Genomic DNA, 27,911 nt, shown 5'->3' with positions numbered 1-27,911 from the left:
TTTTATTTATTAATCGGGTGTTTTCTAGAGGATCTAAACATGTCGAGGAACGCGGAGGAGGTGAGCAAGCTGACTGAAAGTACATACAAGGTGGGTACTGGTGAGAAAAAAAAAACCTCCATCCATAAAACCTGCATGCATGTGGCCAACACTAAAACACCTTCTCAGGCTGGGGTTCAACTTTCCGGTCCCGTTTACCAGCTGAAGGGGTTTTGAACAGCTGGTTGAATAATAAAATGTTCACTAATAGTGCAGGCAAAGATTGAGTGAAACCTAAACTCAAGCTGGAATCTGTTTACCTTTTTGTTTATTCTAATAATAGACGAATATCTGGTGATAATGTGTTGTGTGTTGTAAATAAGTGTCAGTGATGTAAACAATATATGTTATTCGTCTCTGCATCAGTAGTCAGCAGTGTTGGAACTGTTTACATTAGCAGTTCTTACTTAAAGTGGTTTTAACAAACTTAGTGAGTTTGGATCACTGGTTTTGAAGAAAACAGATCCCTAAGAGGGTCATCTCCTCATTAAAGTGCAGCCCCGGTTGATCAGCATCATGTGAAGTGCTCTTTAGTGTAGTCTGGTATCTGTGCCATCCAGTAATTAACTTGAGTATATGTTTTAAAGATGGGTGGATGCTTTGAAAGTGAAACGCTTTTACTTGCTTTGCGCTGTTGGATAGCGGAGAAAAGTGTCCCTCAAAACACAATCAGTTGTCAGTTGCTTTGTAATGGAGCACTGTTTGCTATTTGACCGATTAATACAAAGATCATACATAAATGGAAGTGAGCCAACAATCTAGGTCAGTCCTCTACAAAAGCAAGTTGATTTGATTGACAGATCTGTTGTATCTGGGTTTCTCGTCGAATAATCACACAAAAGCACCACTCTAACTTTGTGTTTATCAAAAATGTACTCATACGTTTCTTGGAAATAAGTCTTTCAGCATGAAAATAGCAAAATAAATGACTAATCGACTAAAGAAATCATTCGACGAAGACCAAAACGACCAATTAATAGACTAAGAGAGGTCCTTCCTGCACAGGTCCCACCATGATCTTAAACTTATCCCACTGTGGAGCCAGTCTGCATACTCCACAGGTGGCAAAGGGAAGGTGATATTAATAATTTTCCTCACAAGCATTTAGCCCTCTTGAGTAGCTTTTACCCGCTGGCCTCCTCTCGGGACGGCCCCCACAGCTCCTTGGTGTGATGAAATGCAGGAAAAAAGACTCCGGGTTTAATAATTTAGCTGGCTGTGTGAGTTGTGTGGTAAGATTATACAGCCAGCTCCTCCGCACCTCTGGCTCGCTGCTATAATCAACAGTAGCTGTATGTAGGTGCAGCAAATTAGTGGAAAACTGTGCGGCCAAAAGATTTTTGAGTGCATATTGAATGATTTCTGAACTGAGAGGGTCCAAGGTGTCTTTTCCTTCGTTATGTGTCACTTATTGACAAAGGGCTGAATCAGGAATGAGTGAGAAACATTGTTTGCCAACGTGTGTTTTAAGGTGGATTACCAAAGTTTAATCATTTCCTGGATTCTGGTCTTGGGTGTGAACCTAAGCCAAGACGTTATCCTGATGTAATAATCACAGAGATATGGGCTGAGTCTAAGGCGTGATTACTGGTGGTAGTTCCACTCTCTGACATTGATCAAGGCTGGTTATTCTAAAATTCATATTTTCTTCCATTACGTCCACCTGTTTAAGCTGTTTTTTTTTTTTTTGTCATTGTCATTCTTTTATTCTTCCTCAGTATTTTTGTCCATTCGTCATGCTCTGTGCCTTTTTGTCTTTCATGACATCATGTGTCAGGAAAAACCAAGACATGGGAATTCATTTTAGCCTAAAGGTCGTAGGTCATAGCTCATGTTAATGAATACTCAACAGGGTTTAACATGTCTGTGCGTATTTCATTACTCACCACCTTATTCACATCTGATGTCACTCAGCCAGGTTGGACTGTCCCCCACCTGTTGAGTCAGCAGCGTTTCAACAGCGTAACAATTAAAAACCTTGAATGAAGTCATGATTAACTGTCTCTCCTTGTGTCTCCACCCGCCCAGAGTGTGATGGACCAGTTCAACCCAGGACTGAGGAATCTGGTCAACCTGGGCAAGAACTATGAAAAAGCTGTGGCTGGTGAGCGTTACCATTATCACAGTAACTCAGAGTTTAGAAACACAAATGCATCTAGATGGTTGAGAGGAGAATACAGGCTTTTTTTGGGGGGGGCCAGGTATACCTTTGTAGAGAATATTTAGGTTATTGTTCAATGGTCTTCAACATGCATTAGGGAAGCAATATAACATTAATGGTCATTTTATCATTTTCCCAGCAATGATCCTGGCGGGAAAGTTGTATTTTGATGCAATGTCTAAGATTGGGGAGAATGCTGCAGTGTCTCCTGTCTCCAGAGAATTAGGTAAGTTTTCTAAGTTGCCCTGTCCTCTGGATCTCTACAGCTACTGTAGGAAATCTGCAGAGTGTGGAGATAGTTACTGCCCACATGAAACAGCTGTTTTTCTCAATTAGGTCCCAGAGGTGTTGACGTTGGTTTCAATGGGTGCATTTATAGAGCGTAGGTTTATTTATGGAAAGCATTTTCTGGATAATTTCTTCTACATCAGACATCAACAGTTTTTCATTCTACCCTTTGTAAAATGTGGCTATAAAACATTTAAGTGTTTTCATAGACGTGCCTCACAGTCAATAAAAGACAAATCAATAATGTAATAACAGTAATAAACACACAATACAGCAAGGTAATATAAATGCCAACAGTCATTGTTTTACAACGCTGCCAGCTTGAGCTCATTGTGAAGGGAAGCAAATTTCTAAAAAGTCCTAATAGCCAAACCTGGTGACCTTTTTCTTCCATCATCTGATAAACAGCACAGTGAGAGAGCCATGCAAAGTAGTAAACTTCATCAACAAAAACAAACTCCAATCACTTTTACAGCTATGGATGTGCTGTGGCTGAATCTTCATTAAATGATTGTACCTGTTTGTTTTTTTCCATTATTGAGATACACAAGCCAGTGAGCAGTGAAGATTAAACACAGCAGCAGTTAATCTTTGATTATTGCCTGCATGATGCTTGGGATGGATCTGCGTGTGGTGATCTTAATACACTGTCGCATAGGGTTTGTTTCTTTCTTACCAACTCCCAAGGCTTCAGTTCCCACAAGCTCATTTATAGTCCAAAGATGTCTGGCCTCCTAACTCCCTGTCACTAGTGGCACACATTGATATAACCACGGCATGTCTCTCAGCTCCCCTGCTGATTAGCAGCAAAACTGCTAATTAAATTCAGCACAATGGGAAGAGGCACCTAGTGTCAATATCCTGACACACTTAAAGTGATACTCCAGCCAAAAAACATTAAACCTTCCTAAAGACTTGAAGGATAACAGTTTATAATTTCCTGTTTAATGAAGACATGTGGCTGGTCAGATTCATTTCATTTTGGACGCAACAGATTGTAATGGTGACAAGTTTTTATTGTGCAAAACAGAGTGATTATACGTCCACATCTCAGCTTTCCATCCCTCCATCTGTTCAGCATGCTGGAACCTGTTTCTGCTGCAAAGACTTGAGTGTGTGCAGCATATGAGAATATGGACAATTGAGAAGTGAAGTCACTTCTATTTTAACGATGATAAAGACTTGACACTGCTGCTTTTAAAGAAAGCTTCTCTGTATTAAGTGTCCACATGTATGCAAACAATGGTGTTTGTTCCTGCTGTAAGAGGACGGTTTACAGTAAACTAGGTTCTTTTTTAGCCTCTTAGATTATGCTTCCTGTTATAGGAAGTGAAGAGGAAATGAGGGGAGGGACATAAGCAAATCGCTGGATATTATCAGTGTCCATCTAAGAGATTAAAAACTCAATTATCACCTGTTTTAAGATTCAAAATCAACACATAAATCCCCCTTTAAAAAAAACAAAAAAAAAACTAGAAATGATAAGTCAGAGGGATGACGTAGACACCCCATTAGCATTACAAAACTGTTTTAATGGTAGGTGAAGTCACACACAGCACCCGATAATCCCTGTATTAGAGAGACAGACAGAGACAGAGAGAGACAGAGAGAGACACATGGTCTCATGGCAGATCAGTTTGTTCTGAGTCGTTATGGGGGTTTATGTAGAGCAGGGGGTGATTAAATACACACTACAAACTAATGAGCCGGGCCTTTAATGCATCGTAAATGGAGTCTGCACTACCCGTCTCTATAACCGGCCAGGATGGGCCGACCTGTGAATGTGTTTTTCAAGGCGACAATATGAATTATAAGGAAGTAGAACTTCCAGTTAGAAACATGAGTTGTTTCACAAAGAATAAAAAAAAGTATTTTCACCCTGTGAGCTCGTGGATGTAGTGAAGCTGCCCCGTCGGAAACCTGAGCTCCAGTGACGCGTAGCCAACCAGAAACCAGATACTCTTGAGAGGCATTGGAGGACCAGTGCACCTCGTCCTCCTACCTTCTTCCTTTAATTCCTTAGGCTCCCTCCTCCTCCTCCTCCTCCTCCTCCTCTGCCAGAGTTCAAATGTCAACAGCTCTTTATTTCAAGCACTCAGGCGTCTCACTTGTTTCCTTCAAAAACAACAGGAGCAAGAGTTAATAACTGAAGCAGGATGTTTTATATGTTTATATCTGAGGTGAAACTAAGTGTAACCGAAGCTGGAACCTTTAATATGTTGTTGGTTTCCTCAGATCATTTTTGACAAGGACCCTACAACTGTTGCCAGAAGAACCCAAAGAGTATTTAACAGCCTGTGAGACGCAGGGAATTGATTTCCATCCAATCTTGTCCTTTTCACCGCAGCAAAGGCTTTCCAGTAGCTTCATAAACACACACACATACTCAAACGCACACACACGCGCCATCCTTTGATGGTCCTGGCCCGCTCAAATGGCATCAGGCCCTCTTTACATAATCCAAGCATGTTTGCATGGTGCGTCAGGTGGCTCTCTCCCATGCCAGGATTATTTTGCCCACAGTCAAAAACAGTGGAAGAACTGTGGGCCGCTTTGCATGCTACCAGCAAAATGTTGTTTCCAAAATCAGCTCAAAGTAGGGAGTTTGTTCTCTCTCTCTCTCTCTCTCTCGCTCTGTCTTTCTATGTTCTGTACACGTTTAGTTCTGTTTATTTCACTCACCGACTTTCTTTATTTTACTTATTTGTTTTATTCTACTTCACCTCACAGTAGCTACGGAGCTCATGGCTCAAGAATGGAGTTGATGACATTTCTTCAATGTTTTATCTGTTGCAATCAAGTCATCATTGTTCATAGAATGTACTCATAATGACAAGGCTCAGGGAAGAGCATGACACATCTATCTGTACGTCATAGAATAAGAAAGAATAGAAAGAGCAATGGCATTTTCTTTCCTCTTTGTCCCACTTGCTATCCTTCATGACAACATGTCAGAACATGACATATGTTTTCGGATGATTAACACCAGAGGCAAGGTAAACAGATTTAAACCACTAAGTAGTGTTCAATGACATGACCCACACTGCTGAAAATGCACAATACATTTACAGTAGCTGTTCTGCTGTCTTTCACATAACTCAAGGAGCAGAGGAAACATTATAGCCACAGTTTACTCCCTATCCATAAACCTCTTTTGAGTTTCACAGCTGCGTACTGTATTGCTCATCCGTAAAATCCGAGTTAAGTGCCTAAAGTTAAACTTTAGGCACTTAACTTGCTGAATTGTCAGGTGCTTCCTTCTGTGTTTGAGTAACAGCTATCAGCCCTGTGATGTTGAATGTGAAAACTTGAGTGTAGCCAGGACTCCAGACCCATTTGCAGTCTGGGTAAACAGGTTTGGAGGCAGCCTGTCTGTCCTGTGTGGGTTTATCTCGGCTGGGTTTTGTTAGCTAATGGCGGTGGATCACTCCCGCTGTAATCCACATCATGACACACTTTTGCCCTCACACCTTGCTCGATCGAGAACACCTGTTGCTTGGCAACGTTTTGCCCGGGCCTCGACAACAATAAACAAATGAGTGCGAACAGCTGGAAAAAAACCAACGACAGGTTGAGTCCTTTGACGTTACTGTAGCGTTGTGTCAGTAACATTACACGTTTGCATGGATTTCATTATTCAGATGTGTTGATGACACTGACAATGTTCGGGTCCAGCAAATAAACCGGTCCATCAGGTATTTGACTCTATACCACACCTGGTGACGTTTTTAAAGATTACATTGTTCCTATTGTAAGATAAGGAATCTTTGAGGTCAGATATGTCAGGCATTTATTCCTAGGTAGTTAGCCTGGAACATTTCTCCTGGTTTGCTTTTAACACAGCGTCCCTTTAAGTAATGTGGGGAACTTTTTCCTCAGTATTACTTACATACAGCAAACTTTCCAGTTTCATTCCTATCTATATTCTGAAGGTTTTAACTGATAGGTTGTTCATATATCAGTCACAGCCTGATTTATAGAACATTTTATTCCTAAAAAAATATTTGTGTTGTGGTAAAAAGAAGCAACATTTGACTTTAATATGTTAACAAAATAAAACAAGATTTTTTAACCTGGCTTAATCCAATGTTCATATTTTTGTTCTAGCAATGTGTATACATTAGCTCACATTTAATAAGATAATGCCTTATATGCATATTTGACCATAGAATTTCTGAAAGCCTGTAATACCAAAAATAATTGTCTTAATTTAAGTAATCAACTGAGGAAGTTTTATGGTGATATCTATTATATAAAATGTTAATCCTATTCCCCCTCTATCCCAGTCTCTGCCCCCCCCCGCCCCCCCCGATCTGTCAAAGGGCAGATTTACGGGGCTGATCTGTTGGCCTTTATCCGTCGAGCTGTTTGAACCGCGTTGAGAGGAAGAGCCACTGTCGCCATTAGGCAAGGTGTGGCAGTGAAAGAAAGAGCCGGGAAGGGCAGTGTTTACATGCTGATGAATGTACAGCACACAGTGAGGCATCAGACAGGCAGCTTATTGAACGTCAGTCAGGGATTTGTCACGTGAGAACGACGTTGAGAAAAAGGAAACAAGATTTGTTTATTTTTTTCCACTGGAGGAGGCCCCGCCTTTTTAAGGAAATATGATTTTATATTCATGGGTTGATTTATTGAATTTGAACAGAAAGAATGACTGTCAATGCACAAGGACAACTGTTTCATTTTATTAATATTTAGAAAACCTTTCTGTGAGGTTTGTGTAGATGACTCCTTTTCACATTTGTTGCAATATTGGTCCACAGCATCTACAGACGTGAAAATATTGAATGACTAAAGTATTATTTATTCACCGAACCAACGTCTCCCCATTGTTATGGCCCGGGTCTCATATTTATATTCAAATTAGTTAGTTTATGTGCTCTGAATCAGAAGCCACTGAATCTGTACAGTGGAAAATGTGGCTTTAACAAAAAGCTCAAGGTTACATCACTATCTACAGCCCTGTGTACAGTACAGCTGTACTTGTTGGCTACTGAAGAATGTTTTTTTGTCGTGACATTTGTTCACTGTACACAGAAAATGAACTCCTATGGGAAAGGCTCAGTGCAGGAAAACAACATAACATCCGGCATAAAGTTTCCATTCTGAACATTTGCATCCTGCTTTTTTATCTAGACGTCACATGATCCCGCTGTAGAGAGATTACTGTCATTCTTTCATGTATTCTACATTTATTTTTGCACACACAGAAAAGATACCCAGCATATATACTTTCTGTAATTTAACTGTAGTTTGAACAGAAAGTGTGAGACTCAAAGGACCTTGTCGGATCTACTTAGTTGTTGCTTAACTCATCATAATTAGTGTTGTTTGATTGATTATTCTAGATGGGGTTTTTTTTAAGATTAGACATTTTTGCCTTTGCTATATATTTGTTTAGGTTCATTATTAACTTGTTTAATATACAGTACCAGTCAAAAGTTTGGACACACCTTCTCATTCAATGGTTTTTCTTTATTTCTTTATTTATTTTTTTCTCCATTGTAGATTAATATTGAAGACATCCAAACTATGAAGGAACATATGTGGAATTATGTGGTAAACAAACAAATGCTCAACAAACCAGAATATGTTTTAGATTTTAGATTCTTCAAAGTAGTTGAATGAGAAGGTGTATACAAACTTTTGACTGGTACTGTACTTATAGTTTTTGCTTGATTATTATTTCATTTAGTTCTTTGGGGAAAATTGGGTAACGCTAAGCACCTGCGGTTATATATGTAAGTAGGCAGGTATAGTAACCAGCATGCGCAGAGGTTAGCCTTTATCTTTTTACTATAAGAGATGCAGAGATAGCCATGATTTCTTTGTTGTATCGTATGCTTGCTTGAGAAATAAATCACAAAAAACACAGAAACTGTGGACCCTTTTGCATGCATAAACCACATACCTGTGGTATCTCAGTGGCCCTTTGTCTTACGTTTCATTTTGATTCTTCTGACAAATCATCCAAATTATTGCTGACATCTGAAGTTGCAGCCAAATATCAGCTTCTGAGTGACCCTCCATCTTTGCAAAGACAAGTCAGCAGAATCGTTGGCCCAAACACATCTTTGCAAACACACACATTGTTCCTTCATGGCCTCTGAGGGGTTTTAAAAATTGTCATTTATTTAATTGTTTGTTTTCATTAAAACACTTCAATGAAATTAAGTTTGGTGAATTCAGTTCTGTATTTCAGTGTTTCTATGATCACTGTAGGTGTGTACTGTAGCAGGGAGGTCATTTAGAAATGTAATTATGATTTTGCCACATAATGCTCGATAATCTTAATTTGATTGCCTTTGTGAGCGACATGAAATTACAGAACGTTGTTTTTTTTTGTGGCTGCCAGCCATCTGAGCTCTTTTTGATTAGCCAGAACAGAAGGTGGTCCAGTTTTCCTGGTCCAGCCACATGTATTTATTTTACTTTCATCTCAGTGATGGAAATCCATTGTAACATAATCTTTATCCGATGATATTTGATTGTTTTTGAGGTTGAAATGACGCACATAATTTCTCAGCGATTTGCTTTAAAACATAAACTGTATTTATTGTGTATACATTGTGTTTATTGTAATCGTGTATATATATATTTATATATAATCAGAATACATTCTTTTCTCCTGCTCCTCTTCTCTCTGTGTGACAGGTGTAGTGCTGACGGACATCTCAGAGGTCCACAGGAAGGTTCATCTTGAGCTGGAAGAAACTGTGAGTGTTTATTATGTCTTGCGCACCTAAAAATGCCTGTGTAACCACAGTTCTCACTAATTGCGTTGCCTCTCCCAAAGACACTTTTGTTAGTCACTTTCTGGAAACTGTTACTCAGTGTATTTAGTCAACCTCTAGCAACCATTTAGTGGTAAACACAGTCAGCCAGGAGCTTTCTCTCTCCACCTCCTTCTCCCACCTCACCGCCTCTCCTCCCTCCACACCTACATTAACATGGAAAGGCATAACACAAAGAGGCTAGATGGGAAAACAACAGGTTTGGGTTGTAGGAGCACCTGTTGGTTTCCTTCTTTGCTGAGAACACGGGGCAGGCCTCAACATGCCCCGGGAAAGCACCATCTGGTGCTGTTACAATCTGTTGCAGCCTCATTTAGGTTGTTAGCCTATAGAGTAGAGCTGCAAACACTGATTATGATCATGATTAATGCATTTTTAAGTTGTTTTTGGAATGGATTTATTAGTTTTTTAGTCTGTATTATTATAGAAATGAAGGTCAGATGCTCATTAGAAGTTCCCAGAGCCTAAGGTTGCATCTTCCAGTTGTTTTTTTTGTCACAACAAAAGTTTAAAGCTCAAAGTTCGAAAGAATGCTGCAATATATCACATTAGAGAAGCTGTAACTGTTTGACTTAAACAAATAAACCTATAACTGAATTTATACGTCCAATTATTGTGAAATAGTTTAAGCATTATACCACAACAATTGGTAACATTTACATTGTTAATGGAGCCTTTTAGAGAACACCTCGCCCACACAATTTTTGCTGCCCGGACGATTTGCTTGGGAAAATAAATAATGCCAGAGTTTGAAAATAACCTGTTCAATATGAACTTTGGGGCAGAAAAGTTGCGAGGCACTCCTCTGAGACGTTGTTGCTAACAGCATCAGTGAGTGGGTCGACATGTTAATGGACTCCAGCTGATGAGTCACAGCATCAATTCAGGTCAGAGATAAAAAAACGATGGAAGGAAAACCTTTCATAGACTTCGATGAGGGTGTGTGTGTTGTGTGTGACAAGGTCTCCACGGTCTTCTTTGTGTGTTCAGTAAAGGGGTCTTCCATATCTTTGGTTTGACCCCATTTGGGCCGCCATGGCCGCATCGCATCAAAGCTGTGGCGATGGGAGCACTTTGATAATGACACACTAATGGGAGAGAGCTGGAGGGAAAGGGAGAGAAGTCTGTGGGCATTCCCACGCTTTGTTTCTGACTCATTCATAAGCGCAACCTCGGACTCGGCTCTAACCCCCACACACTCGCACAGATACTCTCTAAACGATCGCTCTCCATTTCTCTCTATGAAACTTGTTTTTCTCTGTCTGCCTGCTGACAGTAAAGCTGACAAACTGCAGCAATTCATCCTCCCATCACGTTTATAATCACCATTGTGTCTTCTTCCCCTCTCCTCTCTCTGGTCCCTTCTCCTCCTCCTCCTCCTCCTCACCTGAAGTTTAAAAGGTTCCACAGGGAGATAATATCCGAGCTGGAGAGAAAGACTGACATGGATGTCAAATACATGACAGTAAGTAGTTTCTGTGCACGTGCATGTTTGTTAAAGTGTCTGTTTGTGTCTATCCCCCCTCATGAGAACACATGCTGCCCTATAAAAGTATGTTTTGTTATGTTTTTTGACATGTCTATAAGTTAAGGGCCTCAGTTCAAACATTTGATTATCGATAGTTGTGACCATGACCAGGATGAGCAGGTAGATATATGGAACGCTCATTGATGTGAGGGTTTCATTTACACTCAAACACTTGAACTGTAATTTTATCCTGTGCAGCAAATCAGTGCTATAATTTTCTGTCATTATGACTGCAGGTATGGCAATTACTTTATGCACTAATGGTAGTTATTACTGCAACGCAATACAGAAGAAAAACAAGGTCGTATTTACCAGCAGCATCACAAAATCAAATCGTAGTAGAGTTATTTCTGGCCTATGTTATATTTGTAGCTTTGCTAAATGGCAGATGGACCCAACTAAACACTAAGAAATAATGTGTTTCTGAAATTGTTTATTCTATAAAACCTTACAGAATACTTGATTATGTGATACATGATTTTATGTCCATTGATGACTTCAAACTGAGGTATCGACATTACTTTTTGAAGAAAAAAGTCACCAAACTTTACTCCGCTGAATTGAAATCAAGCCGTTCATTCTAAAAGTGCTCTTTATTTCTGCATCCTGGCAGAAAAAAGTGTGTGTTTCTACATTCACATGGATTTCTATCTTTTCTTTGCTTCAGGCCACGTTTAAGAGGTACCAGATAGAGCACAAGATGAAGCAGGACTCACTGGAGAGATCACAGTCAGACCTGAAGAAGCTGAGGAGGAAGAGCCAAGGCAAGAACGCCAACAAGTACGAGAACAAGGAGAGCGAGGTGAGACAGACGCACACTTACAGACGGACACATTAAACACAGAACCTCTTTCTTTGCATGTTCATATGTGCGCAGACATAATTACACAGACACACACACACACTCATTTGACAAACCGCAGACACCCGAGACGCACCGTGTCAAAGACAGTGTAACAGTAGTTGGGGACAATGTGCGAAGGTGTCGGTCTGTGCAGTCATGCAGGAGAAGATCTGTTTGTTGTTGGCTTCTTTCTTTCCACTCCACCAACACACCTGCATGCCCGCCTTCTGTTGCTCCACCCGCATGCTCACTGATGAGAGTAGACGCACACATTCACAAACAATCAACCAAACATGGAGGGATATTAAACATTTGACCAGAGTTGCTGATTGTAAACTACTGTACAATCCGAATAAACGTATTTGCATAGATACATACAAGTGTTGCACCATCTGCACACTCAATGGCTGCCAGTCACCACGACGACCACCACAGAGATAAATGTGTGAAGAGGACATTCCCTCGATGCACTAAAAGACAAATTTTTGGTCCAATATTTGTCCAAATTCTGTTTGTAATACAAATCATTTGTGATCCATTTTTAAAAATAAGTAACAGATTTTGTCCTTGTTACCTCAGGTGTTTTACCTGCAACAATTAATCTCTTAAGAATGTTAAAGACATTCCAGCCAGCTAAAGTTATTACATGGTGCCACCACACCCGAACAGTGATTCTGTAGAATGAGAGGAGTTTAATGTCAAAGCTGCAACCATGAGAGGATGGCCGCCTCAGATCTTACATAACCTCCCTACCCATTGATCCAGTCAGGCAGCCTGTTCGCCTGTCTTGTTTGTGTGTGTGTGTGTGTGTGTGTGTGTGTGTGTGTGTGTGTGTGTGTGTGTGTGTGTGTGTGTGTGTGTGTGTGTGTGTGTGTGTGTGTGTGTGTGTGTGTGTGTGTGTGTGTGTGTGTGTGTGTGTGTGTGTGTGTGTGTAAGGGTTTGTGTAATCTGTCAACACGGCCCACCCCTAGCCTGGCTGAGAGAGAGAGGAAGACACAAGGAGTTATATCACCTATATAGTTTTATTGAAGCTATAACTTTTGATTTATCATTACCCAGAAAATGTTATTATGATTTTATTATAACAAAAATAGTAAAAAAAAAAAAACATTCAAACGATTAGTCAGTGATTCACCAATTTGGTCGCTAGAAAAAAATATTTATGATTTAGAAATTATCATATTTCAAGCATTAATATGGAAAAAATACTAAAGTTCACTAGTCCCAGCTTCTTAAATGTAAGGATTTACTGCTTTTCTTCGTCATATATCATGGTTAACTAAGTAATTGTTTTCTGTTTGTGAGTCTAAACAAGACATTTGAATAAGTTTTTAGAGGGCATTTTATCAAAATTCTTCGTTATTTTATAGGCTACATGAGATCCAGGAGATTACTTGATAAAGAAAAAAATGTGGTTACTTTTTACCATAATCTACATTATGGTACATTCTGTATTTTTACATAAATACATGTTCAAAAACATGATGAACTCTTTCTCCCATATCTTCTTAAATGACAGACTTCCTTCCTCTTCTCTCCTCTATTCTTCTCACTTAAGTCTCTCATTCTTTTGTTTTCTCATTCCTCCAAACTCTTATCCCGCTGTATCTCTATCGCGCCTTCACTTCTTCTGTTTCCTCTTTCCATCTCACCACACCTCTCTCCCTCACTGTCACCTCCACCGAGCCATGAGTCTGTTTGTTTGCTCACTTATCTGATTCAAGGCCAGGTGTTAGGATTTAGCCGCAGACACAGATGAGCCGGACAGACAGACATGATGTCAGGGGGCTTAGAGGAGTTTACAGCAGCAGAGGATTCTCCAGGAGACACCTCAAAGCCAAGGAATGATGTGTCTGAAAAGCAGAGACCGATTTTTTTTTTTTTTAAAGAAAGGGAAAGCGCTGTCAAAAACTGTCAAGCAATTGATTTAAGGACACTTCAAAACAAAGTGAGCACAAGTTTTACCCTCTTTATGTAAGATAAACAAAGATTAAGATGTGTATCACAGCTTGTTTGTCTAATCTCTCTATAGTAAGACATAGGTTGTCCATAGCAACACGCTCACCGCTGTGTTGACAGATGAAAAAGTGATTAAGACGATGTGTGTTTGTCGTAATAGCATTTTACACTCTTTTTTTCGTCATCAACTTGTTGGTAGAAATTCTGCCGCCCACCTCTACAGCTCTGTAAAGGTGTTCACTCTCTCTTGTTGTCGTTCTACATCTCTCTTTTAATTCTATTCCATTCAAACGATCTTTATTGTCATGAAAAATGCATCAGTTTTCCTCTCCAAAAACAAAACAATAATGAAATTATAATTACATAGTAGAACAGCACGATGAGCTAAATAAATGCACGTTATGAATATTTATTTTAACACTGTTGATAATCATTTGGTCAGTTTAAAAACAGACTTTTACATATTAAGTACTGTAGCTAATGTGACACACTCATCTTTTCCTCTGCAAGGGAGAGATTTTTATGATGAAATCTAATATTGGATATTTTTTTGTATAGAAAACATTGCAGTGTAGAAGTAACTGCTAGTTACTTCTACACTGCTAATCCTTCCTCTAGCTGTTTAAGAATGTGGGGCTGAAAAGATCACTCTTCACAGACAATTGATGATGTTATACATTCATTTGACGCAGTCAGTCAATTTTATTCAAATACTATTTGTACAACAGTCAAATACTTTCTGGAATTCAGCAAAGTATGCATTAGATTAGTGTTGGACAACATTAAAGGTCAGTTAAAGTTTTCAGTAAGTGTCTGTGGTCCTCATAAACACAATCCCACTTTGGGGTTACACATTATATTCTTCAAAGATACTGCATCATTGTGAGTTGATTGTGTTGCAGTAAAGCTTGTTGTTATAGCATCAGGGTGAGATTATGGGATGTCACCTGGGTCACTGGGAAAAACAACGACAGCAAAAGAGAAATAAAGGGACAGCGCCTCTCAATGTCTGTGTGTGTGAGTGTTCCTATGTGTGTTTGCGTCATAAATTTGCATCTGCTTGTTTGTTGACTCGTAGCCACAGAGATACGCGTCTTATCATGACGTCGGGTATTGGGCGAGATATCAGCAACTCTAAATGGAGAAGTTCATGTAAGGACTTCCTGGAATTAGAGAGACGGACAGATTCACATTTGGTCAGGTGGACAGATGGCACTGTTTGGACAAGGATGACACCATCCCCGCTCAGAGTCACTTTTGTCAATGAATGTACACACAGAGGTCATGTTTCTTTTAATATCCAATCATTTTTATAGATATAATTCAGTAGTATTGGGTTTTTTTCTGTTTGAGTTATGAGGGCATGTTTACTCTGTGTTTTTTTTTACACCCAGAGGAACAGTTCTACAAACAATTTTGGTTAAGTAATCAAATAGGAATTAAGTATTTTAATGAGGTTTATTTGTGCACTCTACATTCATTTGGGTGAATTTACTAACATTCTCCTACCAAGTGGCTGCCACATTTCCATGTTCAATATGTTCCTGCATAAATGCACTTATCCCAACACAGCTTCCTGGTAAATAAAGCCCTCAGCGGTTTAAGGCTTTATCAGATGAGGACGGTTGTAAACACTGAATAGAGAGGGTGTGTGCCATTGTATCAACAACCATTATGGGCGTGCCAATTCCAGGCACTCGGATTAGGATGACGATATGGATCTCATGTGCAGCTTTGACAAGGAATCAGGGATAACATACGATGTTTAAAGAGTTGCGGGGGACTCCAACTATGGTTCTTATTACTCTTTTTGAGAAGAGGATAATATGTGTTATGTGAACGACTGGTTAGAAAATCATACAAATGCATTGTATGAGCCAGAATTAAAATCCACACCTGGGCCCTGTTTATTATTGGTAACATTAATAACACATTCAGACAATACATTATGTGTACTTCTTTTTCCTAAAACCACAACCAGCATTGTGTTCATTCTTCCTAACAAAATGATTATATCAAATAAACCAAGATAACAAGGTAAAGACAGTGTGTATCCAGGACACACACTAGTTGAAAATCGGTCCAGTAGCCTTCTGACCTTTTTATAATCCCAGGCTGTCGGTGTAGATAACACCTGTTGCTTCGTCCTTTCAATAAACACTCAAAGCAACCTAATCTGTCAATGCAGTAAACTGTAGTCTAATAGTACCTTTTACCTCTGCAAGAGAGAGATTAGGATATATTCAGAAAGGAGGCTTGCTCCTTTCATATCAGTGGCCTTGGTCGGGTTTGTGTACAGATGGGCAGTGAAAGGGACTAGATGGCTTCAAACCGTGTGGTGGGGAAGATAAGACCTGATGATCTATTTAAGATGGCAGTTTGGAAGACAGCAGATAACAAAAAGACAAACTAAGTGATTTCAATCCATTCAAATTGACTTATTATAATAATGTATTATGTGTGCATTTGTTGTCAGTGCCTGGAAACGTTGACCAGTCGTCAGATGGACATGCAGCTGTTCATCGCAGACGGCTGTAAGGAGGCTCTGCTGGAGGAGAAGAGACGCTTCTGTTTCCTGGTGGACAAACACTGCATGTTCTCCTACCAGTTCGCCTCCTTCCACGAGAAGGTACAAATCACTTCTTATTCTCATTATGTTAGAATCAAGCAAAAAGTCAAGCTTTTACTTGTATAAACGCTTTACTGGCTACGTTGCAGGGAGACATAAAGTTATCTTTATGTTTGACTTAAAATGGCTTTGAAAGGGAGATTTTTTCATTTCAAGTACATCAGATTCTACCTAACGGAGATAAACATTCAACAATTTGAATCAAGACATTACAAGATTGTACAATTTATTCCTAAACCCACGATCTGAGAACTCTCATGTTGCCATGGTGATGTAAATGTGTGCACTGTTTTCTACTGATTACTCATGTTTTCTTTGAATATCTCTTCTTGTGTCCATGCCTGCTGGACAGGCCAGGGACATGCTGACGGCAAAGCTTAACAGCTGGCAGGACCAGTGCAACGACGCCTCCGACATGCCCGACGGCGTCCTGACCATGATCGAGGGACTGCGCACGGCCGTCACCATCACACCCCTGCCCTCTCCCTCCCCGTCACGGCACAGTATGGTATGATGGGAGGGGACAAATAAAGACGTGTGGTAGTGCTAGTTAAGGTGTTGCCCTGTTTCAAAGTGCTCTATCTCTTTTGTGTGGTGGAACACAATATCTCAGCACTCATTCATGTTAGATATCTAATTACATTCTTACAGCCCTTTGTTGTACAGGTTTGCATATTAATGAAGAGAGAATGGTGTAACTTTAAGATGTGGAGTTAATATGAATACCTTGTATGTTCAAGATTATCTACATTTATTAGACATGATGTAGCTTAATATTCACATAGTTCAAATGACTGTTTTATATCTAACAGTATGTTGGATTGGTGGCTTGTACTAGATTGTTAAATCATGCATCTTGCTAAATATATTATAGGTTAATGTTTAGCTTTTGATGAGGCAACTACGGCGATCAATAAACAGTCAAATATAGATAACAGTGCTGGCTTCACTCCCAAAATGCTAGTAGTGTTGAGCAATACAAATATGCTTTGTTGCATAATTTAGTCATAAACTATCGTCTGATGTTTTTCTAAGTCTCAATATATTATTCAATTATTTGCCTGAACATTCAAAGTCAAGTTGGAAAAACAAAGGGAACCCTTGGTTTTTGTAACTAGTCCAACTTTATTTTGCAGCAGTGACCTCAGCCAGATGTTTCCTGCATATGTTGATCACATATTTCCCTAACCAGGAGGAATTTCAGATCATTTCCTGGGTACAAACATTGATGTTTCAGGACTGTGGCTCACATCAGTTCATCTTACAGAATCTCAGTTAGTTTGAGGCCAGTTTAGAAAACAATTATTTGGTTGTTATTAGTTAACATATAGTGTATTTGTCTAGTGTGAAATATTAGGGTTCACCTTCTTTTTTTGTCACTGTATCCACATGCTAACGTTTTCATTGATGTTCTTTTAGCAGAACATGACCACTCCTCCGGCCCCCCCTCTGAAGGCTCAGACCAGTCCTCTGGCAAACATGTTCACCCAGCAGAACGACATTACCACTGTAACCAGCATGACCAACAACAGCATAGGTATTATGGCATGAAATACGCCATTGGTTTTCATTTGGTACCTCTGTGCCATGGTGACTTCTGCCAGTAGAGCTCACTAAATGCTTCACACTGTTTTCCTTTAAGCCTGTGCTTTTCAAGATCATCCTGCCTAAACTGTGTGTTCTTGTTCCTAGAAAAAATAGCATCTGTTTCACTTGGCTTTGGATTTGAGTATCACTTTTGTCTGTTGCTGTTTGTTGCTCTTTCAGCTAAAAATAAATGTTTTTATCAAATAAATGTTAATTATAAATGATCGTAGGTCTGTGTGCCGGTCGGTCCATATCTTTGGTCCAGACTATAATATCTTAACAAGCTTTAAATGGGCTGTCATCAAATTTGCTACAGATATTCCAAAGGATAAATTCTATTGACTTCGCCTGACTTTTTCTTTGTTGCCACAACAAGGTTGATATTTTTGACTTATATTAAAATATCTTGAGAACTATTGGATGGATTTATCGTTCAATGTGTTACAGTTGTCACACTTTGGTTCGCTTATCTTCCCTTTGCTTCAACATCAGGTCAACTTTTACGTTTGTCCAGGACATTTTGATTTATGACCAAAATACCTACCAAAGTAATGTCATTCCCATCAGCCTCAGCTCACGAGCAAAACAATTCTTTATGAGCATGTTAGGATATTGAAGCTCAAAGCAACATTTTGCCCAAGCTGTTGTACTCTTACTGCTGCTCCTCACCATCCTCACCTTTCTCCCTTCCTTCACTTCCAGACAACGGGAGCAGCGAGGAGAACAACCTTGCCAGGTGTGTGTCCGTCGCCACGGGCCTCAACAACATAGTGAAGAGGCAGCGGGTGCGCACCATCTTCCCCCACACTGCCGGCAACAACAACACACTGCTGAGCTTCGACGAGGGAGACGTCATCGCCCTGCTCATCCCCGACGAGAGAGACGGGTGGATGTACGGCGAGCTGGAGAAGAATGGAAAGTGAGTCGAATCACACGTGACGCATTTGTCTGAAACGAATATGAATATGGAAGAAAAGCCATGCTGTACTGTTCATACAGTAGGGACATGATTGCATGTGGGATGCACTACATGTATGTGACCAATACATACCTCAGCTATCTTATATTTAAGGCAATATTATATATATATATATGTATATGTATATATCACCATTGTCTCATCTGCACTGTTCCTACGTCCTCCTACCGGTTATGTGATTGACGGGCCGGACTGCGCTGGCCGGTTGGTCCCTCGTCAGATTGTTATGCTGACCGTGTACTCGTGCTCACACAGCTCTGGGCTCGCCGAGTGCTGCCTGAGCTGGAACACTCACTGATAAGGAAATCAAAGCAAAGTATGGCCTGAGGGTGGGATGTAGGAGAGCGGACTGGAGGGAGGCACAGAGAATAGTTTAGAGTACCACCTGCTCTGCCACACAGACGGGCGCCAAGCAAACCCGCACTCCACGGGTCTCTGATGTCTGACTTTTGAAACTGGGATTTGATCTGACATCTTGGAAGTGTGTTGTGTGAATTCTAATCATTCATCAGGTTTCATCTTTATCACCATCAAGAGAAATTACCTTGCAAATATACAGTGTATGTGAAACTGATCAAGAGCAGAAAGGAAGTGAGGCTGCCGCAATGTTAAGCTTTGGTCATGCTGCTTCAGCGTTACAAGCGGGGCGAGCTCGAGTGCCCAAAAGCTTAAAGAGTGTACATCCTCATGTTTATCAGATCACAGCGTCTGAAGAGACGAGCTCCATGTCCTGCAGGAGGTTTGGCTTTGATGCGTTTGGGTCCTTCACTGGGATTCTCCTTTGTCTTGTATCAGCTTTGAAAGTGTATCCAGGCAACTCGCCTGGCAACACCTAGACTGATTCAGATACCCACACACACTGTGGATGGACTGAGGGATGAATGTCAGCAAGACTCTGAGGGATAAATGATACAATGCAGCAACATTTAACAAATAATGACATGGGACCATGGGTATTATCATTATGGCCACTTTTCTGACATAAATTTGATCCCATTTGTCAGAGTGTTGATTTCTTGTCCAGAAAAACTCAGTAGGGGAAAGTTACCAACCCTGGCTACCATGGCTCTTGAGTTATCCTTGAACACGTTGTTTCAGTAAACATGTCCAACGGAAAACCCTTCCCTTGATAAATAGAAAGCTGCTATTAATATGAGTGAGATTGAGTGAGGTGTATTTTCCAGTAGGAGTCTTTTTATCTGCCAGATGTGCAAATATTAACATTTATCCACTTATATGTACAGTATGTACTGATACGAACAGTCTTGTACCTAACAGCACAATGACACACTGTCCTTGGTCTGAGCTTGTGATAGAGTCAAGCTCTGACTTTTTTCATAAACCTTTTCATTCTCTCATTTCAAATCCTTTAAATGTGTTTTCAAGCTTAACTAAGATTTTTTTTTATCAGATCAAGGTGAGAAATTGTTGGAGCACCTTAAATTTGATGAAATCATTTGGCTAGCTTCATTACGATGTTCTCAATATGTTTTTTCAGCTCCATTAAGAAGTTAATTTTGGTGTTTGTTTGTGTGGGCATGAACAAATGGCTGCTTGATTTTATCTCACTGAGGCAACCAGAAACCTCATAGGTCTCTGCAGCCTGACTGAGATACTGACTAATTTAACAAACACGTGCAAAGATTCATTCAAGCTCCAAACAAACACTAATCATGTTTCAGCTCAGCAGCTTGGAGATAAGACGTTCACCAAAAGACCTTGATTCATTCAAGTCATTGATTTCCTTTGCTTCTTATAAAAGATTGAATATAAACAGTCCCCGACCAACAGGGAAGATTTGCTGTTAGAAAAAAAGATAAATTCCATCAAAACAAAGGCAGTTGAAATGTTACCCTGTGATGATCTCTGTTTACAAATCAGGGGCATCCATTTCTGAGGATGTCTTTTCTGTGCTGAAGTCCAGCTTTTGCTGCCATAGTAACCACAGACATACATCCACACAGCATATACAATAATACAGAAATTTTAATAGCTCCTATAGCATCCCCGCATTACTCAGTGTGGGAAAAGAAGCATATGAGTGTCTTTATCTTCTGTCTGAGAGATGTAGGGAGTGATTGAGCTGATGGCCGAGCAGCAGAGCTCTCTGCTAATCATTTAGAGAGGCTTTCAGATTCATGTGCAATGAGAGCCGACGGGCCGGCCGGCAGGAGGACAGACCTCAGATGTCATCGTCCCTAACTCTGCTTCTCTGTCTTTGTCTCTGTGTTGCAGGAGGGGCTGGTTCCCTTCATCTTACTGCCGTGCTCTCTCCGAGCCTCTCGCGAATAACAACAGGTAAGGAGACTCCATGTTCCAGCTAACACACACACACACACACACACACACACACACACACACACACACACACACACACACACACACACACACACACCAGCAGGTGTCATGTTGCAGCCGGCTGTATTGTTGGCGCAGTGTTTCCTCTAGTTACTCCTGTTAGAGTGATAACCTTTCTAATCATGTGAGGGACTCTCCCATTCTTCAACCTTTGATTCCTGTAGCTCTTATTCTGTTTCCTTAATCTTTTAACCATATGAAACTTTTCTGTTTTAAAAGAGTTTAAAACAATGTATGTGTTGTGTTACATGATGTATGACGCAGTGTAAGGGATGTATTCTTTAAAGGATTCATAGACCCTAAAGAAATGTTTGCGTATATTTTGCTCATATAAATACTGTGCAACCAGCGAATCTGTAAAACTGAAATTAATGTAAAATGTCAGACAAGCTCAGCAAAACATGAGGAAACAGGATGTTTTGTGCTGATGAATAGATTTTGCTGCTGACGAGAGGTTCAGGGAGGAGACTCCAGCCTTTTCTTCAAAGAGACTAATCCCTGTCGGATTAATTTATTAGATCTTAATGTGGTGCATCTCCCACAGGGAGGCTGCCAGCCAACTGCCACAGAAAGTTTAAACTATAACCAGCGCTCGGGGACACAACACACATATGCATCCTGGTTCTTTTGTCCTTATGAGTACCCTCCACTGACTGTATTTAATTTGTGCCCCGAACCTTATTTTAATCATCAGGACTATGAGCCAAACATCAAGTAACCCTAAACTCAAGATACAGCCCTTGAAGATAGAACTTCAGGAGCACACACACATGCACATTAGTTTAAGTGGCTTTATTCTTCCCCTCGCCTTCATCCTTTCTTTTCCTTCATCTATCTTTTTGTAATCTGTCCCCTCCCCCCTCCTCTCCCTCCTGCTCCTCCACAGTGTGTCCGCGGCCCCGTACCGCAGTAGAAGTGTGGTCAACCTCCACCATCAGGACACGGAGACGGACGAGGCGACCATGGTGCTCCCCCCGGAGGACTACTCTGACATCCAGCAGCGCAACGCCATCAAGAACAACACCGTCACCGTCACCACCAACAACAACCACCAGCACTCCCCGACGCCCTCCGCGGCCTCCTCCTCCTCCTCGTCTGATCACCACACGGTCAGTCAGTTTGGTTGTTTGGTTCACGACCATTCATCTCACATTTTCACAGTTTTAGCGAGACGAAAAAGATTGTTTTAAGAAATGTAATCAGCCCGGAGCACTTTGACCTTCTATCTGCTGTCAGACCTTTCTGCTGTGCTGGCACAGTTGCGCCGTTGTGTCGTGATAGAACTGGCAATGTGAGGCTTCGTCTCATCTGATACCTACTGTACCCTCAGCTGTGCAGCCTTATCTTGACTGCTGATGACAGTATGTGTTTGTTTGTTTGTTTGTGTGTGTGTGTGTGTGTGTGTGTGTGTGTGTGTGTGTGTGTGTGTGTGTGTGTGTGTGTGTGTGTGTGTGTGTGTGTGTGTGTGTGTGTGTGTGTGTGTGTGTCAGATGAGCTGCCTTGGAAACCTGAGCACAATCTGATACACTTTCAGTGTCGGCTGACATAGACAATAAAAAATAAATTATTGGGACTGTTTGACGCTGAGTTTGCTGTAGATACGACTTCTATGGTGTAAATATCTGACGGACAAATGCATTTGAGGCACAAGCACACACGGGCAAGTTGTTGTTATGGGTATTGTCATTTTCTGCTTGTACAAACAATACTGATTTTGGCTTATTTTCTTATGAAATTTAAATTCTGAATATATATTTTCATAAGCATACAAAAGCAGGATTTTCTTGTCTCAACATGAGGTTGAAGGTGGAACATAATGTTGGAGGATGGCTCATTAATTATAAAGACAACAACGGTGTGTGAGGTTCAGGATGCTCAAACTGCAGCTTACATGTGTAAAAACCTTCAATCAGGTGAACTGGAGACTTTAAATGGTTCATAGGTGTGAATGCTTGTAAAAACATGTTTTGACTGGGTGTAACTTCCTGTATCCAGGGGGTAACCTGCCTCTCACCATGGACATGTTGGGTCCTTTCCAGCTACCCATGACCCTGAACAGGAAATGTAGTTATAGAAACTAGAAGGATGGATAGTTTACTCTACTTTGACTGTCCAACAATCACCATAAAGACTCACCTTAGATTTAGATAAATATTATTTTGGAGGGGAGACAAAAAGACAAAATATCAGAAATGTGTTGGAAAGGCTAATGGAAGCTTTACTCCAGGAAACCTGTCTTGTTTTCCAAAATTGCGTTCCTCGGACTCTGTTACATACTCTCATGGTTGTTGGGGATGAAGACAGAGGCTGAGTAGGTTTGAAGAAGATCGGCATTGTTACAATAATCCCTGGTGTTCTGATAATGAGTCTCTCCTCCAGTAAGAGGCGGTGACATTGGGATAGAGATGAGAACTGAGTCTGGGTCAGCCGTGCACACACAGTACCCTCAGATAATAACCTGATGAAGCTTTCTGTATCTCAGCAGCAGATGTCTTTCAATATGTCCAACCTCACAAATGTCAACACAGGATTTCTATATAATATCATTATTTCAGCCAGCAACATGGCCGTAGTCATTACTTTACAAATGTGCTCCCATTTGAAGACCATGCAAAGTGTTAACCAAAGTTGCGCCTCTATGAAAGCTTTTGTAGTTTGCCTGTTCTGGATAAATGTAAATGTGTTGGTGTAAATGTAAACACACCTGCTCTGTCTGCACAATCACATACACAACCGCTGCACTACATCACACGACACTTTTCTAGTCTACCTGGAGACTTCTGATGACATTTCCCACTTTTCATACCATATTATTTATGCAGGTTTTCTATTGAAAATGTTCAACTATCTCTTCTTCAGCCAGAGTCCAGTCAAGCGGCTGATAATCACATCGACCAGTAGAGACTCCATAAGCCCTTACTGTTCCCTATAAGCTGGAAGATTTAAGTGATATATTGTACATGCCATTGATTTGGAATAATTTCCTAAAGTTTACTGTAACCTTAACATACCATTTGGACTAGAATTGACACACTGGATGATATTGTCAACATGCTATAAGTCACTGCAAGTTATATCAAGTTTCATGTGTTTAAGATATTATTATACTTTATAAAGAATTTTGCAACTTTCCAAACAGACACACTAATAGCAGAATCCCTCTATTATATATATATATATATATATATATATATATATATATATATATATATATATATATATATATATAACTGTCAGCCCTGTCACTGTACATCCGGCCTACGCCTCTCCACCACTGACTTGGCATTATGGTGGAATTCCACTCTTGGTGAACCCGATACCCAGCTTCCCTCTTTGTCGCTCTCTCTCTTCCTCCTTTCTGTTTCTTTAGTCATTGTTTGTCTGTTTATCTCCACATCGGCACTTTTGTCTCTCCATCTTCAATGCCCGCCTCTCTCTTCTTCTATTTCCAGAAAGAAACTACGTTCACTTTCAGAGAAGTTTATCCTCACAATTCTTCACTCTTAACTCTTAACACATGCAGATCTCAGAATAGACTTGCAGGTTCTCCATAGCTACAGAAGTACTGTAATACTCTGATTTATGTTCAGTGTATGCGTGGGTGGCTGAGGCTGTGTGTTGGTGTGTGCACATCTTTGTGCTTGTGTGTTGTTGGTGTTTGTTAGGGGCTTGTGGCTGCAACAGTCATGGACATTATTGTATAATAAGTGTGCTGTATGACTTTTTGTGTGATAAACTGAATAAGTATGGGCAGTTGGTAAAGCGTGTGTTTTCTCTGCACTGATACTGGGAGGAAGTAAGAAAAACTACATACAGTATTATGGGAAAATTAAACTATTTAGTTGTTGATAAACATGACCGTACTCTTAATATCTTTAATATAATCTGTAATCTAACAGTGCTATACCCACATATCTTCACTTCACATCAAACTAATTGGAATTTATTTCAACAAAGCCTTTTTCAAATATTGTGGGTTGGTCCAGAGATGAAAAAAGGGAGAGGAGACAGGAGGGCCGGGGGAGGTTGGGTTACCCTGTAATGCACTGACACTTTGGGAAAAAATGCAGCCTCACTGGTTCTGTGCTTTTCGTTGAAGAATAGATAAGGACTCACAAGAATGAATGTATTTAGAGGATGAGGCAAACAGAGAGGGACTCAGATTTAAACAGAGCAGAACACAAGACATTCATGCTGTGAATTAGCATAACGACCGTACAAGTTTATGTTAAGCTGCAGTCAAGGTACCAAAAAAGTACAGAGACACTCGATGCTGTTTCAGAATAGATTAAAGGTGTTTACGTGGATAAAGAAGCGTGTCCTTTACCAGCCATGATTGCTGCTATGTGATTTGTAATCCAAACATCCTCAAGAGGAGGACAGATGTTAAACATTTTATGTCTTATGGGGAATAATAGCAGCGACAGTGAAAGGAACTGTGCCAAGACTGAAACAAGCTGTACAATGACATCACTCTATCCTCCTCTGACCTCTTGTGGAATATCTGCAGTACTGCAGGTTGATAACTGGAAGAGAAGGCCAGCTGAAAGGAAGATCAACAGTTTATCTTCAGCACTTAGGCTGACAAACAGTTTACAAAACAGTGTCTATGTCTGAAAATCACTTTTCACTGTCATTCACTGCTCCCTAGATAATAGACACTAGTATACTCTGGAGAAAATTGAGATTTACTGGCAGAACATTGAATAGAATTGGAGACTTAATGTAGTGCACTATATAGTAAATAGGGAGAGATGTAGGACTCAGTCTGCGGTTTCCTTTTCTGGTGTGTAAAGGATAATTTTTACTAGCTACAGCAGAAACTCCACCTTCTGTATAGTTAACTGTGTGTGCGTGTGTGTGTGTGTGTGTGTGTGTGTGTGTGCGTGGGTGTGTGTGCATTTATGTGCAATCAGGTTGCAGATATATTTGCTCCTTCTATTTCTTACTTCCCAGTCACTTTAGTTGTTTAGCTGTTCCCCTCACTCATAGTCCCCAAAGAGTACATGATCAGCATGGTTAGGGTGACTTCAGGTGGGGAAGGTCACATGCTCTTAATTAAAGATGCACTTTAGGGTGTAATGGCTATATTGCATCACTTTTCTGCTTATAAAAAAATGAAAATCCTTTTTAATAAAAATTAAATTTCTGTTAAAAAATGATCACCGTCTTAAACAAAATCCTCACCTACAGGAGTGAACGCTGCCCCACACGTCGTGGCTGTGTTCAGGTTCAGTGGAACCGACTTAGGCATGTCATAAGAAAACTTTATGTGGTTGATTGAGGAACAGACTTGAATTTCCAGAAGGTCCAGATTCCACACACCGTCTCGTGATGTGAGACAGCAGCACGCTGCCTTTCCCACTCTTTCACTTGTGTGTCCAATCCTTCAGCAGCCTAAAATATACATATATATGTGTGTGTGTTACTGTGCATCACACATTGCAGAAAGGTGAATGATTGAGGTATTCATAGTGCGATTGTGTCATGGTTGTATACTGTGTGTTACAGTGAGTCTTGGCCTTATGATAGTGAACCTGTGTTTTCTCCACAGGCGGCGCAGCCCAACGGCACCTCAAGACCCGGACCTGCTTACCTCGCGTGAGTCTCACAAGCACATGAACGGAATGATCTGCCTTTTTCTCTCACTCACACATGCGCTCATTCTCGTCTCTGCTGCCTTTTTCACAGGGGAGGGAACCCATTCTCCACAGTCCGGCTACGTCCAACCCTCACCAACGACCGCTCGGCTCCGGTCATCTGATCGGTGCACATTTAACGCACAACCCACAACTTCTTGTCAACCCTTCCTGTGTCATCTACCGGAGAAGTGCAGCTCTGCCCTGCTTTTACTGTCCAGCAGCGTCTACTGATCTGGAATCAGACAGAACTTGGCCACTTGGCACTGAGACATAAAAAAAAAAAATGCCATTTAAATCTTGGATCCACTCTCTGCTCCAAACTCTCCCATGGAAGTATTTTGGGACCGTTTTATTTTACAAAACAGATGTTCACATATTTAAGATATATATATATATATTTTCTATTTTGTCCCTCTGTTTGTGGTGTTGATGTTTAAAGGACCACATTCTTGTCTGCACTTGAGAAATGGATGAATGAAAACGGTCAAAGGAAATACTGCAACGTATCTATGCTGTTGATGTGGCTTGTTCGTCATCAAAAAGACTGTTAGAAATGGTTTTCTGTTGCCATAGGACAGTAAAAGAACGTACTTTAGAGGACCTCTGCATTTCCCCTTCAGGTCCTTGTTAAAATGTTACATCTTAGTGTCGATGCTGTGATGTCGACTGCTGCCGCGAGGGGAGAAAAATCACTTCAAAGAGATGCCTCTAAAAATCTCTAGTCCCTCTTGTATATAAAACTGTACAACAGATGCTATAAATATCGTCCTTTGCCATCTAGACAGGACTTTTGCCTTAATGACACATACATAACTACTGTCAAAAAATATCATTTACCTGTGGTGTTCTTCACATCATCTTCACATTAGCAGTGCAGTCATTTCTGCTTTAATCATTGCACATGGCATTTTAAGACCAACGTCTGTAGACTTGTTTTTGGCCGACATTACAACCTTAAAATAATTTGCTGTATGAAAAATAAAGATTTATTTCTTCAATGTGTAGGTTGTTTTTTTTATCATGCACAAGCAGTCTACAAAAATTGTCTGATTATATATTCCTTTGTTCATATGAAAGGAAACAGAATTTATATATTGTTT

The 27,911-nt window shown here is 40.4% G+C and overlaps 1 protein-coding gene across 1 annotated transcript; it reads left to right on the top strand.

The window, feature by feature from the left end:
* On the top strand, window positions 1-27,771 carry LOC129098686 (brain-specific angiogenesis inhibitor 1-associated protein 2-like protein 1). The gene is made up of 14 exons (XM_054607768.1): window positions 1-90; window positions 2,068-2,143; window positions 2,340-2,426; window positions 9,146-9,207; window positions 10,679-10,750; window positions 11,481-11,615; window positions 16,093-16,245; window positions 16,598-16,753; window positions 17,665-17,782; window positions 18,535-18,751; window positions 21,047-21,109; window positions 22,056-22,278; window positions 26,724-26,770; window positions 26,861-27,771. The coding sequence occupies exons 1-14, from the start codon at window positions 40-42 to the stop codon at window positions 26,931-26,933; spliced, it is 1,533 nt and encodes a 510-aa protein (XP_054463743.1). The 5' UTR covers window positions 1-39; the 3' UTR covers window positions 26,934-27,771.
* The last annotated feature ends 140 nt before the right edge of the window (window positions 27,772-27,911 follow it).

This window comes from Anoplopoma fimbria, chromosome 11, assembly GCF_027596085.1.
Source record: "Anoplopoma fimbria isolate UVic2021 breed Golden Eagle Sablefish chromosome 11, Afim_UVic_2022, whole genome shotgun sequence".
NCBI lineage: Eukaryota > Metazoa > Chordata > Actinopteri > Perciformes > Anoplopomatidae > Anoplopoma > Anoplopoma fimbria.
This window is presented reverse-complemented; position numbering and strand designations above follow the sequence as displayed.

Excerpts from the sequence above, each read along its gene's own strand:
- LOC129098686 (XM_054607768.1), top strand. The coding sequence starts at position 40 with ATGTCGAGGAACGCGGAGGAGGTGAGCAAGCTGACTGAAAGTACATAC. Across the intron at positions 2,427-9,145 it reads TCCTGTCTCCAGAGAATTAG|GTGTAGTGCTGACGGACATC; the intron begins GTAAGTTTTCTA and ends TCTGTGTGACAG. Across the intron at positions 22,279-26,723 it reads CCTCGTCTGATCACCACACG|GCGGCGCAGCCCAACGGCAC; the intron begins GTCAGTCAGTTT and ends TTTTCTCCACAG.